The sequence below is a fragment of the Pomacea canaliculata genome, linkage group LG14 (genome assembly GCF_003073045.1).
Source record: "Pomacea canaliculata isolate SZHN2017 linkage group LG14, ASM307304v1, whole genome shotgun sequence".
Lineage (NCBI taxonomy): Eukaryota > Metazoa > Mollusca > Gastropoda > Architaenioglossa > Ampullariidae > Pomacea > Pomacea canaliculata.
The window spans coordinates 3010376-3028937 of NC_037603.1; the positions used below are offsets into that span (position 1 = coordinate 3010376).

Consider the following 18562-nt stretch of genomic DNA (forward strand, 5'->3'; position numbering starts at 1 on the left):
TATAACTGTTACTTTGCAAACACGGACAGAGAATTTTGGAACTAAGTGCGTGTCTGTTACGAACTGACATTTTATTCCCATATTTTCGCGTTGACGTCCATTTTGAAACACTGAAATAAGGCTTTCTTTCATCGGCTGGTGTGTACAGAGGGAGGCCCCGTTCCCCTTTCTATTACCTAAACATGTGTGAATAGGGGACCTCTACCTAGTTTCCAGTAGGCCTTTTAGTTTTGATTTTTTATTTGCTTGTGCACTAAATCTTAAATCGCGTGCAAACTTGTTACACTTCTTTTGTTTTACATCTAAAAGTGAAAATGAGGCAAACGGCAGACGATGTAGTCCACATACACCAAAGCAGTAATTAAAAAAAAAGCGAATCAGATATAAAAGCAAATATCACTTGGCGTTTCTTTTTGCAAGGAAGAAGACTGTTGAGGGAATGCATGAAAAATAAATTGACTGGTAAATATTTTGTAAAATAATTGAAAATATTTTGATTTCGAAAGTAAAAGGATGAGGGAAATGACCCAATCTAAATGCTCTAACCTATTCTGTGCTGATGTTATTAACTTTTTAAAGCGAAGGTTGTGTATTGTTTTAAAAAAACCAACAACTAACAAACAAACGGGACGTACGACACTTTTTTTTTTTAAACGGCGAAACTGGATGCAGGATTATTCGTCACAAGTATTCGTATTGGCGGTCTCCTGTTTTCAAAACAAAAAAAGAAGCGTCGCCATTTTTTTTTTTTTTTAGTTATGAGAAAAATTATAGTCTTTTCATTTTTTAAAGGCATTCTGAAAATTTTGTAATATTTAAAAAGCGTGTCAAAGTTATTACAAAGCTAGCAGCAGCAAGAGATCATGGCCGCAGGCAGTGGACAGCCACAGATTTGTCAGTGACATTCTATTATCGAAGAAGCCATCTTTGTCATGCGTGCTAAGTAGGTTTCAGTTCACATACACGCCAGATCGGTCATCCTTCCCATGCGCGCATCTTTTGTTTTACTTCCGTAAATAATGCGCCAGTCAAATCGCGCTGAAAAAGTTACTTTGATGTTGGCTGAAAATTGGTAATCGGTTCCAGAATAGTCGGCCTATGTAGATGTTAAAGTAAATGTGAAAAAGGGTTTGGAAGGGACTGGAAAAAGTCTGGAACTTTCTTCGGTCATGCCTGTACGAACCCTGTACCTGTTCATCCTCATCGGTTTCAGCTGCATCACCGGACATCTTTTGTTGGCGTTGCTGCCAGTAATTAACGCTCAAGGTCCAGCTTGACAGTCTGTAGCTGCCAAGCCCATTCCGTCACCGTTCACGTCTTCGTATTCTTCAGCTTCTCCAAAGGCGTTTCAAAAGTGAATTCTTGCCTCGCGAATGTCAGATTAAGAGTTCGTCAGCTGAGAATGGAGAACAGCCCAATTACATGGAACCTTTCGGTTCTCATTACTTTTCGCTCTCTCCCCTGCCTTCCTGCTGCACGGGGTCAGATCCATAATGCAAATGAGTTTGGCACACAGAAGGGAGGCAGTTAATTGCGCAAGAGAAGACGAAGGGGAGGTGGGGGAGACGTGATTTTGTTTGCTAGATTCACTGTTACATGCATGCCGCGAGAATAAATACCAGTCCTGCACGGACGCGCTGGTGTTATAAGCGGCAGTCGTGTCTGTCACTGCAAGCATGTGGCCGTGCGCAGCAACTGCACAGGAAGCGGCACCAGCGCAGGACAGCCTTTGTCTTTGGCTCTTAGAGGCACAGGGACGTGCCTGTGCATTATGTGCGTGCGTGTTTCTGCTTGCAACAAAGACACTGGCTTAACCTGCATTGCTAAGACTTCCCAGGACAGCACAAAGCACAAATAGTTTTATTGTTTAATAATTTTTTTTACACTGTACTTTCAAGCTGCTTTTTTGCAGGTGCACATTACGTGTGTAAGGCTAGAAAGAATAGGTGGTGGTAGTGTGCGTGTGTGTGGTTTGAGCAAGTGGCGAAGTGGCTAACAATTATGTCTATTTGTAGTTCATTAACAAATGATGTATAGGAACTATACAACAGGGAAAAAAACTAAAAAAAAAAAATCAAAATAACTATCTTTGTTAACACGTTGATGTTTAGGTATCTTCCAGTCTTCTTGTGTTTGCCTGCATGTGGATGTCTGCATCAGATAAACAGAGTGAGTCTTTTATTTGAACGAGTGTGCTGAAGTGGAATGGAGAACGGGACATCTTCCTGGAAGGAAGCGAAGGGCATAAATAATGTTATAATCTAAGCCGGTTTCCCTCGTGAATGCAGATCACTGACCTGGAGTAAAAAGAGACATAACTGTTAAATTCTTAACAGGACCAACAATGGAAAAATTACAGATCTTCCCGTTATAGTTTTTTCAGACGCTGTTGCCGTTTTTCTTCTGGTAGTCATTGCAGGCTTTTCAGGCACTGTCTCTGTTCGTGTCCCGGTAGGCATCACAGGCTTTTGAGACTCTATTGCCGTTCATGTCCTGGTATTTAATGCCGGCTTTTTGAGACACTGAGCTTTCTGCTCCAGTAGGCAAGAGGAAGAAGAGCACAGAGCATTTGTGTCGTCCTTCCTATCACGTCACCCTCTTTGTCAACCCGGATTCAGTCACCTATACCCTTATTGACTATTAAAGAGTCGTGTATCTACCATTAGGGTCCTTGGAGAGAGCTTGAAAATGGTGGTGACCGCAGCCAGCCTTTCGTCTTCCCTCGAGAGCCTTTAAGCTCCGGCAGCCATCTCCAAGAGGTAGAATCAAGGGGCAGCGGACAGACGACGTGCATCTAGCGGTCATGCTGGCCTCTGTAGCTGGGCTGACGAATGTGCAGTGTATTAGTGTATTCACACACTGCTGTTGGTTTTCTGTAGAAGGGGTAGAAGTTGGGTGCGCCGTGCAATAAATTCCTGCACTTCGTCAAGTTAGGGGGAGCCCTGCGGCTAGGCGAGTTCCCATCCGTGAACATTTGTTGTGAGCTGAACATATTGCGATGCTTGTACAATTCGCGAACACTTGATAAGAACTACAAAATGCGGTGTTCGGTGATGCTCCATCCACAAAGGCTGTAAAGATTGCAGCTTTCTGTGATAGTCCGTCCGCGGGCACCTGCTGGGAGAGTGCTAATTGCGGTGTTTACCCCCTCCATGTCGACCAGCCACCTCGCCACCTCACGAGCCAAATTCTCTTGATGGTGTCACCCTCGTGGCTCCGCCATCGACGGCTTTCGCATGCGCACTGCATAAGGTTCGACCCCTGGGAGTTGGAGCTTGGCGGCGGACAATGGGCTGTGCCTGCCAGACCAGCGATTTCGTTGTTTTTGCTGTTGTAGACAATGTGGAGGGGGTGCTGCTACTTCCCTGATACAATTGTGAATTGTTTATTGTCCTCGTCCTGCGGGTACAGCATTGTTGACATGCCTCCTGGCAGCGCCAGAGCGGCCGTGGACACGTGTTGAGATAAGCAGCTCGCATTTCCCTCTTCACATCCGTGGTTTTGATGACCTGCTGGAATGTAAGGGCGCCGTCTAGCGTCTTCACGGGACGCTGAAAAATCGTACGGGACGAGACTCGCGAATGTCTTGAAATTCTGTGTTGCATTTATGCCAGCTTGTCTAACGCTGCAATGATACAATGCATGCGTTCCCTACATTGTTTGTTTTGTTGGGGGAGAGCCGTGGCACGCAGGGAGAAGACCAAGAAAATGGCTTTTGTTTCAACTCTTTATCTTGTCTGGTCAGATTACGTAATGGGGATGAATGGCATAATTGTATGTTTTGCTGTGCACTCGCCGCCGGCCGTCACAAAAATTTTCAGAACCATGGTGTGCGCCTTAGGGATGGTTACTGGAGCTGTCGTTATCACCTCTTCATTGTTTAGTTGCGTAACCCACGCATGTTCATGCCTACAGTCGCCAGAAAAGATATGTGATTTTTTCATGGTGTTTTTTTTTTTAATGAGCAGGCCTCAGCAGGTGAAAAATAAGTGTAACATATTAAGCTGCTGTGTAAATATTGAAAAAAAAAGTAAAACAGCGTAGTTTCAATTGAAGTCATCGTTTTGGTCAGTCAGTCTCATCGGTATTGCCGCACGTGACAGTACCGCGACGACAGACATACAGACAACAAAACACACTTGGTACGAAAGAAAAAGCAGACACGACACTCAAGAGATAAAGTCTGGAACAAGTGGAGACACCAGATACAACAAACGGACGTGAGACATAAGAGGCACGGAAGCATGATAAACCCGAAAGACACAGAGACATCAAACACGAAGACAACAAACGCGACAGACACGGGGACACAGCAGGTACAAGGACATAAGAGAACAGGCACAACAAATACGACAGACGGTCAGACTCGGCAGGAAGACATCGCAAGGCGTCCGGTGAATGTTCCTCTCTAAGCGTTTCTCTTCGTTTGGGCCTTCTTGATTTAAGCCGTGTATTCTGACGATCTTTGAACCTGGTTCAGCAGCGCTTACGATCAGCGTCTATTCCAAGTTTTAAAAAAAAGAATAAGTGATTCAAGACCCGAGTTGGAACGTAATCGCGAAGCGGGTACAAGGGTGGGAAAGGGTGTTGTGGGAAGTAATCGAATTAGTCGATCTTTTGCCGATGATTGGCAGAGCTCTTGCATCGAAAGAGACGAGGAAAATATTCCACTCAGTAACGCCGAGCTGGCGCTTTTTATTTGTTATTAATATTTATATATTTTTTTTTGCATCGATGTCTTTGGGACCCACACTTTTAGGGAGCAGCCATTTTCCATTTGTCAGCTGAAGGCTTGGGCAGATTAAAATATAAAAGCTAGATAACCGATGAATGCGAAACAAGTTGGTGACCGATCGGCGTTTAATTCCGAACGCCGAACCCCAGACTGAACCAGCTTCTGACCGGAAGTAATGGCCGAATTACGTCACGGTTGGACGGTAGGCCCTCGGCAATATGGCACCGACCTGGGATGTCGCAGGCGTTCCGCTGTCTTCGTCGTATTTGCCATCGTTGTCGTTCTTTTTGTTCTGGTTGACGTTTTTATTTGACGTTCTGCCTGTCTCGCGGTGCTGTCCCTTTGCCAGCTTTCCTCCCCGCCCCCTACATCCTACAGAATAGGATTGTTCTCGCTTTTTCGCAAATACGTGCTATAAGCCTATATACAACCCTGCTCTGGAATAGCGAACTTTGATTAGAGCAAAACTAGTCCACAGACCACGTGACTGTCACACATCGTACATGCTGTCGCGTTCTCCTCTCACCTCGCTCCCCCCTCACTTTCCCCTTCCTTTTATCACATTCCCATCGCGTCCGACACTGTCTCATACATAGGCATTCCCGACCTATTCCGTACCCTTGCATTTCTCGATTACGGTAGGTTTCCATTTAAGGACTGGGTTCTGGCGCCTGATGGGTGTGATGTTTTAAACAGGCGGCATCCCTTGTCGCGTTTCATGAAACGTTTATGAGCGAATGTTCCCGTTGTGTGTGTGTGGAGGTGGGGGAGGGGGGAGAAGTGCCTGGGGGGCAGACAATAGGTGTAAATGTTGCATCGTCGCGTTTGCTTGCTTAATGACCAGCACACACCATGTGTTCGCTTTACTGCTGGTTCCCGTCCACGTCGTAAGCACCTGAAAAATTGATCAGCTTGACTTGAGAGGAGGGTCTAATAGGCGAGAGAGCTTACATATGAACGCGTTGGGGAAACAAAGACACATTTTTAACAAGTGGATGGAGAGCTCTTACTGATGCTTGTGTTCCCCTCTCCTGCCACCCAACACACACACTCTCTCTGTATCTCTCTAAGCTGTTCCAATGTCGGAATATTTAAACGCTTGTCACTGCGACAGTTGGTCTCTTGGGTTGTGGATTCGCAGCACGTCTCGGGCCCGTAATTTCTGTGGATGTGGCACCTATTTACAGGGTGGTGGACAACCTCCGCTGCTATCGGCGTAAAACACCGCCAACCAGCCAGCTTCCCTTCCCTGCCCATTATAGCTCTCCATTAAAGTTACATAGTTGCTCGTTCCTTCTGTCAAGAGTTTCAACAGGCGAAAAAAGTAATGGATTAGATGTTGTAACCAATAAAACCCGAGGCCCCCATCCTCATCACCTGGCCTTAGTTTTGGCATTGTCGCTAGCATCACACCGCGCCGTAGACTGGTACCGTTGAAGCTGACTCGTGGGTCAGAGCGCTTACAACTTCTGCGTAAAGACTATACAAAACAAAAACAACGGGTGGAAAGAATTGCCGTACGACGAAGGTGTTTGTTTGATGCTGTCAAGCGCGGAAAGGCTTGACAAGCGGCACTGGCAGACGCGAACGAGCTGTATCTATGAGACCGAGATGACTTCCCCCACTCAACCACACACACACGCGCGTACTTTTTTCTTTTTTGTCAGTCAGTGGTAGCCTCAGAAGCTGGGCCGGTGACAAGGTTTGCTTGCCGACGGGGAGATGGGTATTTGATGCCGATGAGCACAGCAAGTTTGCGTCTTTGAATACAGCAGTCAGAATAATTGATCAGCGAACATGCAGTGGGAGGATGTTGGGGTGGTAAAGGGAGCATCCGCGATTAAGCCCCTTTTTGTTCTTTTTCTACTCCCCCCACCCCTCCTGCCCGGACCCACCACCAAGTCGGCCTCGTAAACCGACCAACTCAAAGTGGTTAATGATGGACACGCTCAAAAAAGATATGCGCATGATAAGGCTAAGAAGTTGACGGGTGTTTAGAAGATGGTTAGAAGATGGGAGGAGGCAAGTGTTGGGGGAGTGGGCATGATGTTTGGTGGTGGGGAACATGCATGGCGCGTGCTTCTAGACGAGAAACGGATTTTTTTTTTTTTTTTAAGGGAAGACAGGTGGAACACGCGCGAAAGAATTGATGAAATGGAGCAACGACAGAAAGAATAGTCTCTGGGTGGGGATAGAAGAGCTGGGGTGTGTCGTGTGCGCCAGTGGTGTCTGCAACTCAAAACATCAGAAAGAGAGCGAGGTGGGGGGGGAAGAAATTACGGGGGGGGGGGAGTAGGATGCTACAGCAGCTGGTGAAAAAGCGCGGGAGTTGGATGGACAATCGGTGCAAACAGCCACCGGTGCCGAAGCGGGCACCTCAATTAGGCCCCGCCAACAGCGTGTGTGGCGGGGAAAACGCGCTTGGCGTGTTGCTGTTGCTGCTACAGCTGCTGGTGGTGCTGGCGATGGTGGAAGGTCGGGCTCTTTTGACGACTTCGACCTGGTCTCGGCTAGCGACATGTCTCACCACTGTCGTCGCCGCCGCCATCCTCTGCAGGAATCGTTGCGTGGAGGAGGTGGGGGCAGCCGTATGCCTCCTCCCATCCTGTATGAAGTTCGGATAATGAGGTATGCTGGGAAAAAAACTTTTGAATGGGGTAGGGGTTGTTTGATGGAGGGACTGTGGGGTAGGCAGGATTGGATTTTTTAAAAAATTTTCTGAGTGGTTTATCTGATTTTGTGATGAATCACGATTTGTATCAGTAACATAATCTTTGTGTTGTGTACTTCAGCGTATTTCCACATATTGTTTTATCGTTTCATGACGATTCCGTTAGTTGTAGCTGTCATCGTTTAGTACGCCTTCATATTGTCTTATCGCATCATTCTGTCATTTCACGATGAGGCACGGCTGTGTCGCTGCGTTGTCAAGGAAAGCGCCATCTGCGACTTTCACTGCTTTTTTCGCCTCATGCAGGTCACGGAACATGGTTAGAGGAAGACCTTTCACTTATAGAGGGCCACGAAAAGCCTTCAATAATAATAATTCAACACCGTTGTAATGATTTGCTTAGAATGGAAGCATTTGTGCAAGCTCGATGGAAGTGAAGGCTGGGATGCAGTGACTGCCTGAGGAGCAAATTGTGTGAGCTGTGCTTACCGAGCAACTTTGTAGTAATGTCTTCCCGCGTCCTCCAAGCTGACAGAATTCTGTTGACGGAACACTTGAGCACCCCATTAATTCGTCTTGCATGATGCACCGAGGAATGGGTGATGGTGGGAAGAACGGGGAAGACACTCGTAAGCCGTGCATTGAACGTTTTATCTCTGGTGGTATCAGTGGCAAACTTAGCCAGGGCTCAACTTTCAGACAGGTCTGAAAATGGACACATAGGACATTACGGCTCGATCTCATCGGCACGCTTCCTACAGGCCTCATTTGATACATTGTCAAATTTCCAATAGCTGTCACTTTCGTTCAGGTTTAAAAAAAGGTTCCCTCCTCCATCGCCAATACATCGTCTTTTTCCGACCGCTAACCCACTCTTCCGCACCCGCTAGGCTCAGGAGTTACAGAGGACAGGGGGACGCGCGTCGACCGATGAAGATTCGTCCCCTCCCACCTCTTCCCCCTCCCCCCCAGTTTGAAGAGGGTGGGAGGTACCCGAGATCAATGCTTTGACGCTGGTGTGATTGAGAAAGTTGTTCGGTGTTTATTCAGATTGCAGTGATGAAGTTTGTTGTTTTTTTGATGGGATTGATTCTCGGAACATAAATCAAGAATACAATTGCTGCGCTCCTACCTCTGTTACCCACTTTCCATCCCTGCCCCCTTGCCATCCAAGCGCTCTTTTTGGTGTCCTCCGCTTAACCGTCTCTTCACACCTCTTTCTCAACTATGGGATCTCTCCCTGACACCCAAAATTTCGATCTTTCGGTAGCTGGAAGCTGTTAAGGGCCGTCCGTCAGACTTTATTGCCAAGCAGACTGTCATAGGCAGACACAGGTAGTTAAAGGCGCCCGTTTGCTCGAGACCAAATTGAGGATTGGAGAAGTGGCAAGAACCAGCACTGTCAGAAATCAAAAAGAAAAATTGCAGTGTTATGTTTATGTCTCCTGTGTCATGGCAGTTGCAGTTTAAGTTAGTATGTTTTGACTGCCCTGTGTTAATTTAGGGCCGTCCGATGGCACAACTGTTAGCGCTAGTCATTCAATACAGTGGGGTTGGCCTGTCCTGGATTCAGCTCTTGTCTCGGGCATGCAGTTCTTTCTCTGCATGTGGCATCCGTTTACAGGGCTTGCTGCCTTGCTGTGGTATAGCCTTAGTTGCTGGCTTGGTATCAAACATCAATCCTCCTCCTCTCCACCCCCCAACCCTATGTTAATTTTAAGCTGTAATTTGTTGTTGCCACCACACTAGTTTTATTTCTTAATGGGTTTTCTTTTTTTTTTTTTTTTTATAAATACATTACACTTAGTAACAGGCCCGTAGTCTATTTCATTCACAAGCACATTCAGCATACACATGCTAATAGAAAATAGTTGATTTCTCATGAATGGGTTTAGTGTTTCCAATCATGCATGACTATGTTCTTTTATTTCACTTTTTTGAATGCTATAGGGTTTTGAGTGACGAATAAATTTAATTGCATGCTTTTTTATACTATTTAACAAGTTTTCACTTAGTCAGATGCCTTTGTTCATTTGTAGATGATTTTTGTCATTTAAAAAATCAAATGAGCATCGTTCTTCCAACTCCACCATCCATAGAAAACCCTACTTCAAAACTCATCATAAAGGAGTTATGTTAATGGGAAGGGTCACAATAATGGCATAAATAGAAGACTTTAATAAATGATTCATTTAAAATCAAAAGTGTTATCTTGACAGTTTCTTGCATTAAGTAACAAGGAGTTGCTAACATTTCACGCTGAATATTTTTTCCCATTTACAGGAAACATGGGGAGAGAGAGACAAAGAGAGATCTCAGAAGAATAATCCTGTGTTTTGTGTATTTTCAGGATGAATGACATCATTGTCAAAGTTGGAAATGTTGATGTTTCAAATACCACTCACACAGCAGCCGTCGAGGCTCTCAAGAAAGCTGGCTCCAGAGTTATTCTTGTAAGTTTTTTTCTGCTTGCAGTCTTTTTCCAACAAAACGGTTTTAATTTTCTTTGCTTTATCCTCTTTCTGTTGATGCCATCTTTCCAATTCCAGGTACTTGTCCTTGAGATGCCTCTATGGACTTCTAGATTTTTATTTTATAAAAAAACAAACAAATCCAGTAACAAAAACAAAAAAAATATAAATTAAACGAGAGTTATAAATATATTAACTTGATTTTGGCATGTAAATCTGGGATGGTTTTAGGAGTCATTTTTGTTTCTCAAAATTTAAGTGAGGGGTATCGTTGATGACATTTTACTTTAAAGTGGTTGCAACAGTCATTTTTGTCAGTATTATTTAGTCATTCATTTTATGATATTGCTAATCAAACAAAAAAGTAGCTCAGTAAAAGAGACTAATGTTTCATGTTCAGACATTAAAATAAGTCAAGGTTGAGTTGGCACTAGAAAAATATTCAGTTTCGATCACCAATACAGTGAAAGTTCATTTCTCGTCTCGGGCACGCTGTTCTTTCTCTGTACGTGGCATCTGTTTACAGGGCTGGCTGCTTGCCGTAATATAGCCTTAGTTGCACTACGGCGTAAAAAAATTCCCCCCCCCCCTTCCCTTCTCTTACTCATTAGTTCTGTAGAGCAGACCTGGGCAAAGGCCGGCCCCTGTGTCTGACCGCCCGCTGGTCCTATATATACAGTATTGGATAAAACTCAGTTAACTATAGTAGTCCGGCCCTCTAAAACCATCCCAATTCTCATGCGGCCCCTTGGGAAAATTAATTGCCCACCCCTGCTGTAGAGGGAAAGGAGTGTATTGGTTTTGCTTTTTTTTGTAATATTAAAATATCATTGATCAATGTGCATACATCAGGGTGTAATTTTACCTCTTGTTTCCTGACAGTATGTCAAGCGGTTAAAGGCACCAACAGAAAATGTGATGGAGATTGAACTGAGGAAGGGGACCAAAGGTAACATTATATGAACTGTAGAAATCCACCTACTGCAATCCATCTCTTGCGCTGTTCTAGCATGAGTGTTGACTTTTTTCCCCTCCCTAGCATTCATTATAAATTCTTTCCTGTATGCTTTAGGTTGTATTTATTGATTGCATTTTTCTGTGATTGAAAAAGAATTTCTTTTCCAATCTTTGTCTTTAATTTCTGCCGGTTATAGAATACTCTTTTTGTTATGGTGCCTTCACCAGTATATGGCGGTCCCTGGGTTTGAGCACATATGGACAGCAGAACCCCCCCTTCCTTTCATACTAGTTTCAGACAGTGCATGGCCTATATCCGATAGTACATTCATATGTAGGGGACATGTTAGACCATAGCATCATTACATTCATAAACAATCATTATGACTTTTTTAGGAGAAATTACATCATCTAGTTCAGGAAACTTTCTTCGCAGTGAAGTCACAAACATTCATGGTTCACTTTCATCACCACTCACATGTTTGAAAGATCGACAGTGCCTCATTGATCCTTGATAGGATCTTAATCCAGAGGGGACAGACATTGATGCATTGGATGAAGTTCATGTGTATGTGTGAGATGGTATAAGTATGCTTGTGTGTTAAATGTCGTTATATGGGTGTGTATGTTTATGAATATATGTTATGTTCATATATATAAATTATTTTGTGAGCAAAAGAAAAATTTCTGTCCTGGATTATGCCTGGTACAGACAATAAAGATTGATTGATGAATGTGGTAAGTACCCAACAAGAACATAAAAACTTAGTACTTTCAGAAAAGTCTGATCATAATTAGCTACTCCTAAAAATGCGTACCTTCGAAATAGGATCCCCCACTGACTCCATAAAAGAGTGGGTCCAGGAAGAAAGAACCAGAGTAATAGTAGGCTCGACCGAAATCAAAGCATCACCTTTGTCGCCCACCTGCTTGTTCGCAGGTGAACAAATCTGAACCTTTCCTGTTTTCGGGTGCCCGATCCCCGACCTTTCCTCCCTCCCTGTGTGCTGGTATCTATTTCCTTGCTTTCTTTTGTTTGGCAAGAAGAATTCTTATTACTGTTCACAAATTAGCATCCAGATGATATCAGCAAACTTTCATGGAATGGCATAGAAAATAGCAACATTTCCTTGGCATTACCTCTAAGCTTCACCTGGCATTCTTGAAATATCAGCTGTTTTACCAGGTCTTATTATCATGTTGCATGCATGTGCAGGTGCACTTTTATAAAGATGCATGTATGTGTTCATGTGTATGTACACCTTTGTGATCTAATATGAAGCATTAAAAAGAAAACTTGGATCAAATTTTAATATGTTTTGCAAAGTGTGCATGTATGTGTTCATATGTGTGCCAACTTGCAACATTAATAAACAAAATTTGGCATAGATATAATATTATGTAATAATAATATAATAAGATTAGAAACAAAATGTGATTAAAGGTAATATGTTGCAGACTGTGCATATATGTATGCACACTTGCATGATCTAATATGAAACATCAAAAATAAAACTTGGCTCAGATTTAATATTTTTACAAAGAGTGTGTGTATGTATGTGTTCACATGTGTGCACACTTGCATGGGCTGATATGACACAGTAAGAAACAGAAATCGTCAAAGATATAATAATATTGTTGCAAAGTAAACTAGTTTTAATCAAACTGTATTTTTCAGTAGAAATGTGAAACTGGGAGAGTTGTATGTGCTTTAAAATTAGAAACTACCCACTAGTATGATAATATTATTGTGGGCATTGGATGAGTGTTTGCTGCCTTGAAGGCAGAAACCACTCATGATAGCCATGTGGATATTCTCCAAACTACAAGTCTTTTTTTTTTTTTGAGTTGGCACCAGCTTTTTACACCCTTGCACAGGAATTTCACAGATGCTATTTACAGGTGATTGTCACCTCCAGCTCCACTTTTAGCATCAACATGTTATGCATGTTGTATGTATGACATCTAGATCACAAGCTCAGTCTGCTACAGTTTGTGGTTTCCTTTCTGGCAGTAGGTAGGCAGTTAGTAAGAGCCTTAACAAGGCAGGTTTGTGGGAGAGTGAGGAGAAAGAGAGGTTAACTGGCTGTAATTTAAAAAAAAAATGCTAGTGAATGAGATCACTTGTCACCACACTCCTACCTTTTTCTTGCATAATCATTGCTTTATCAATTTTATTTGGTTATTTTTATTATGTACCTAAAAACAAATTCTTGTAGATCATTGTAGATTGTGAATGTGCTTATTTTAGTTTTAAACCAAACCTGTTTTTGAGGAAAAAATATTGATGGAAAAACTTTGGCATGGTTTAGCTGCTTTGGTCCTCATTGTTTGGGCATGGAAGAGAAAGACACATGGCCTTTTATGATCTTTAGCTATTTGCATATTCATGACCATCCACCATGCATGCTATTCCAGATTGCCAAGTCTTGCTCGTTTTTGTGCCATAAGTTCACAGAATCTTTGGGGAGACTGTTTTCATAAGATCATTCTGAAGAATTTCAATCATACGGTGGTGCAGTTGGAAGCCATTTTTTACTCCACACCAGGAGAAATGGTGGATGATTTGAAGCATTTTATTCTGAAATACTGGCAAAACAGTTCTTTTGATTCATGTCAGTACGGTCCTATTGTCACAAACTGTTTGGGGGGAAAGAATCTGTCATATAAGGGTTTTGTTCAGGATTGGAGAGATGGGCCTGCATAAAATCATTTTTGGAACTTGCCTAAGTAACTGGTCACGTTGTGCAATAGTTAGTGCTTGTCACCAATACAGTGGAGATCAGCTGTCCTGGGTTCAGATCTTGTCTTTGTCTCATTGTTCTTTCTCTGCATGTGACATCTGTTTACAGGGCTGTCTTTAGCCTTAGTTGCTAGCTTGGTGTAAAATACCAATTTTCCCCCCATCCTTGCAGTAGCAAATAAAAGTTGCCATTATGACACATGCTAGAGAGTGTGCAGCAAGAAATTTCTTTGAGGTTACCAGCAATTTTGTGTATAAATTATCATCATTAAATGCTGCTTTCTTATTCACATGAAAACACTGAAAAAGTCAAAATTATCAAACGTATTCTACGACACAGAGAAACCTTATAAACAGTAATTACGGAAAGTGACCGTTGCAGCTATTTTTGAATGATTTATTTAACTTGGCAATGCATGCCATTTTGGTCACAGTTACGGATAAGTCATGGACTTCTTTAAAACCTTTCTTTGCGACACATCGGATGGAAATTGGGGATCCGGTGTCATTCTAGCGGGAGGCATAGTTTATTGAAGACAATTTATGGCAGCATTGTTTTTCAGCAGCACTGTGTGTGTGTGGTGGTTTTTGCCAGGAAGCCTCTGCTGGTAACAGTCGCTGTTTTTAGTCTCAGCTGTTTTACTGATTCTGGGGTGGGGATGGTGAATTTTTAGGAAATAACTATGGAAATAACCCATGGAATAACTGAAAACAGTTTGATTTTAAAAATTCTTCTTACATAGGTTCCAGCATGAAAGAAGCCAACATAGCCATTATTTAAAAAAAAAAAAAGAGGAAATAGTTTTCCATGTAAAATATATTTTTCATAGATGCATATGTGTATATATATATTCAAGAGAATGAGAAGACATTAAAGATTTTTTGTTTTAATTGCACTTAACAGCATTAGCTGAAAAACCCTTCCCCTGCCTTCATTTTTCTTTTATCGCTATTAATAATTACTTTGCTTTTACCCATATCCACTTCAGCCACCACTTGTAAGAAATACTTTTCAGATTGGTGACAGGTGCAGGTGATGGCTCAATGAACAGTCATTTTCCTATGGAAAGTGGGTGGGTGGGTGCAGGGAAGGATATCATAGTTAACCTATCTGTAAGAAACAGGGTTTGGCACAAGCATACTTGAGGGTTCAGAATGATGAACAGACCCACACCATGCATTTGAAATAATGAATTAATTCCTTAGCCACAAGCTGGGACAGCTCTAAAATCAAACTCTGTCCCCCATTTGTTCCTTGCTGAAATAAACAAGGGGGTCAGAGTAGCTGTGCCAATGATAGAAGAACATGTGAATTAAAATATGATTTCTTCTCTGAGATCATCAAGGAGGTCCTAGACCTTTGTTGTGTTTGCGTGCCTAGATTGCATGTGTTCATGTCCATAGTGATTTTCTAGAATGAAAGCATCTGCATAAAATTCCAGGGACATGAAACATTGCATATTGGGCAAAAGCTAATTCTTGGCAAGATCAGAAGAACAGCAAAATGCCCTGAGTTTTAGAGACTAATTTGGCAGGAAAATGCATGACCTAGGTCTACCTGCAAACCCAATACAATACATCAAGGTTGTTTTTTTTGTGTGTGTGTTGGAGAGGTTGGAACTGGTAACGGTAAAAAAAAGATAAAAAGGATAGATAATCTACAAGAATGTGCAGGTGACTGGGTTTTATTTTGCTATTTATCCATTTATTTTATCCATTCATAATTAGTCATTAACTCTTGCACTGCAGTCTTCAATTCAAATCAAGTAACATTTTAGGTTTTTTACTTATTCCTTCCATCCTCTGCAGCTGTAGCTCAGATCATGTTGAAGAGTCATAATTGCCTGTCTTAATTTGTTGGGTTTTTTTTTTTGAGGGCTCAAAATGTTGGGGTGACAACAAAAAGAAAAAAAAAGAAGGCAGCCATGTGTTGTCTGCATTTGTAATACTAGTGCCAGCCAGGTCTGAAGATGCATAGGATGCTGTCTTGGCTGCACCAAGAAACCCATTGCTTTTCGGTCCCTATGCTTCAATAACAGGCCGTAGAAAACACAAACAGCAATTTAGCTCGTAATAATTCAGTCTGTTTGTAGCTTTTCCCTTCTCCCCAATAGTCAGGTGTGTGACATTGTGAGACTATGAAATACTAAATATATCTTTATTACTGGGGATACTGAATAGTATGCCACATGACTTCTGGCCAGTCATGAAGGACATCAGGTTTTAGATAAAGGTGAAGAGGCAAAGGCTAAACAGATCTGCATTGCTTCAGCTTTGTTTTATTTAAGAAAATTAGGCCAGAACTTGAATTTATTTTTTTTTAATTGAACACTGCAAGACTCACTTCCTGGACTGCAGTATCCAGCAAAATGGTTTACCCATTGGAAGCCAGCGAATCGAATTCATGAATTGTTAATTCTGCTCATGTGGGTCTAGTTGGTCGCGTTAGGACTTCACATTTGATCACACACCTCAGCAGCTTGGACCAGCATTGCTTTCCTGAGTAAAATTGGCTTCTCTTTGGTTGAGGGCTTCTTGGTCATTCTAGCCTGTCAAGTTTCCAGGCGGCACTGTGCGGGCAAGCATGGTCAGTGCACACATAGGCGCATGTGTGTGCACACACACACAACAGAAAAGACTTGACTTTTTTTTTAAAAAAAGGCAAACATTGTAAATGGTTAATAAAGGTAGTGCTCAACAACTGCTATTCACACAAAATTTTCTGCATGTGTCCAACACATCTTTTTCTAGTTCCTTTAAAGCACCAAATCAGAAAAGAAGAAAAAGGGGGTGAGGGTAAGGAAAACCTGCAGAGAATTCACAGTTCTTCATGTCTTGTACTTAGTATTAAAGCAGAAAACTAATGAGCTCTTTGACCATTGGTAGGCAACAGTCTCTGGAGCCTTGCCCTCGCATCTATAGACCTCAGCCGGTATTGGTTCCAGTTCCAAGTCTATTAGGCCTCGCGGGATTGATCATGGGCAGACAGTTTCTGATTTTTCTCCTTTCTGGAGTTGCACAAACTGCTGTAACCACTCCCCCTCCTCCTTTAAGGCCAGATGAGAAGCTTACTTGAATTGGTCCATATGTACATGGTTCACATGCATGAATAACCTTGGATGTGAAGTTACATTCCTCTGTGCCTCTTGATTTTTCAGCTCAACTGCTTCATCGTTTTTGGTTAATCCAAGTGTATTTTTCTAAGGAAGAGGCATAGAGGACTGGACACACAGGGCACTTCCTCATTATTAAGGAGGAGTACACAGCAGATTGTTTTAAAAGTCTGATAGTGAATGTTTGAGTATGTACATATATTTATATATAGATCTTTAAATGCATGCCTGTGTGTGTACATGTTGGTGCATGCACATGCATATTTACACACTACCACATGCAGTTATGATATGCTGTTTCTTACCATTTGGTTACATTTGGTTGCTTGTTTAAAAGCTACTTTGTTAATTTTTGTTGCTTTGCTGTTATGGTATTTGGTGTGTGGTTCAGGTCTGGGCTTCAGCATTGCAGGAGGGAAGGGTAACCAACACATTCCTGGGGACAACGGCATTTTTGTCACAAAGATAATTGAAGGCGGTGCAGCTGAGCAGGACGGTAGACTGGCTGTGAATGACCGTTTAATTGCTGTGAGTAATATGTGTTTGTGGTGTGTTTCCCTAAGATGATAGAAAGATGAAATAGCAAAAAAATGTAGGCACAACAGTCCAGCAGGACTGTATTTTATACAGACTGTCAGCACACAGTCCTAGTGCCTGTTAATTCATTCTCACCCAAAAAAGCATTTATTTTTACATCTAATCATTTCTTTCTTATTTTTTTTAAATATATTGTTCAGCTATTTACAGGCTGTTGTGTAATTATTGATTATTGTTTTAGCTTTGGCTTCAGCTTTTTCTGTTGCATTTTGTGTTCTGGTAGCCTCTTTTTAAAGGTCTGTAAGTAGATCTTTTCATTATTTTTAATAGTACTATAAGCAACGTTTACACCTTTCTTAATGGTGTGAACCGAATGCCACAAAATATTTTTTAAGAGTGCAATTGCAATTAGTAAGAATTAAAGGAAAGTGCTTTTTAGACAGCTTGTTTAGGATGCATTTATGTTTCTGCAAATCATCTTTTGCATGTGTTTATCAACTTTTTACACTTTTTCTGAAATACGTGGATTTTTTAATCAATGCATTTTATATAGAATAAAGGGATACGTTGTTTATTCTCATAGTAAACAAACAAGCAAAAACATTGGTGAATCTGTGAAATTCCTTTGTAATATTCTGTGAAACCAAGCTTAGTGTATATAATAAATCTATATGTATAATATAATTTTACATTACATTTCTCCCAATACAATCAGGTAGGTATTTTTCGCTGTTTGTTAAAACCAAGAATAAGGTAGCTCTAGCAATTTGGCAAGGCAGGCAATCACAAGTACAGTAAAATCTCTCTATTAAGACTTGCTAATATCCACCAAAGTTGGATCGAAACTTATAAGGGTTGTAGTAGGAAGATCAACCAGTCTGGCTTCACTCCATGAACCATGACACCTATAAATTCAAGTTTGTTTATTTAAATTTTGAAATAATGCTCTTCAAAAAACCTTACAATACTGTTTTGTTTTTGTTTTTATTGTTTTCACTTTCACTTGGTCATGCATATTCTGCCATTGTTAGGCTGTACTAAAGATTTATAGGGGCACTATTTCTTCAGGTAAGAGCAATCAATCAAGATGTGCACTGTGGTAGACAAAGGCACTCTCTTAAATTGCACTGTTTATTTGAATGTGATTCCTGCAACAACAAAAAAGTCACAATAAAGCACAAATGGTCAAATAATTTTATTTTTATGGTAACTTCTGGTAAAGAGACAGCAATGATCAGCTTGGTGGGGGGCGGTCATTTGAACCAAAAATCCACGGACCTTCATTACTGGATAAGCAACTCAGGGTCAAGTAAATGAAAGTCTGTGCAAAATATC

General features: G+C 41.8%; 1 protein-coding gene across 5 annotated transcripts in view; it reads left to right on the top strand.

Moving 5' to 3' along the window:
- Positions 1-18562, top strand: part of LOC112555839 (disks large homolog 2-like) — a 78225-nt gene that overhangs the window by 18488 nt on the left and 41175 nt on the right. For all 5 annotated transcript variants that reach the window (XM_025224373.1, XM_025224371.1, XM_025224372.1 and 2 more), the window contains exons 6-8: positions 9757-9859; positions 10760-10826; positions 17082-17218. In XM_025224373.1, coding sequence (XP_025080158.1) covers positions 9758-9859; positions 10760-10826; positions 17082-17218 — 306 coding nt within the window. In that variant the 5' untranslated portion in view covers position 9757. The remainder of the gene's footprint in view (positions 1-9756; positions 9860-10759; positions 10827-17081; positions 17219-18562) is intronic.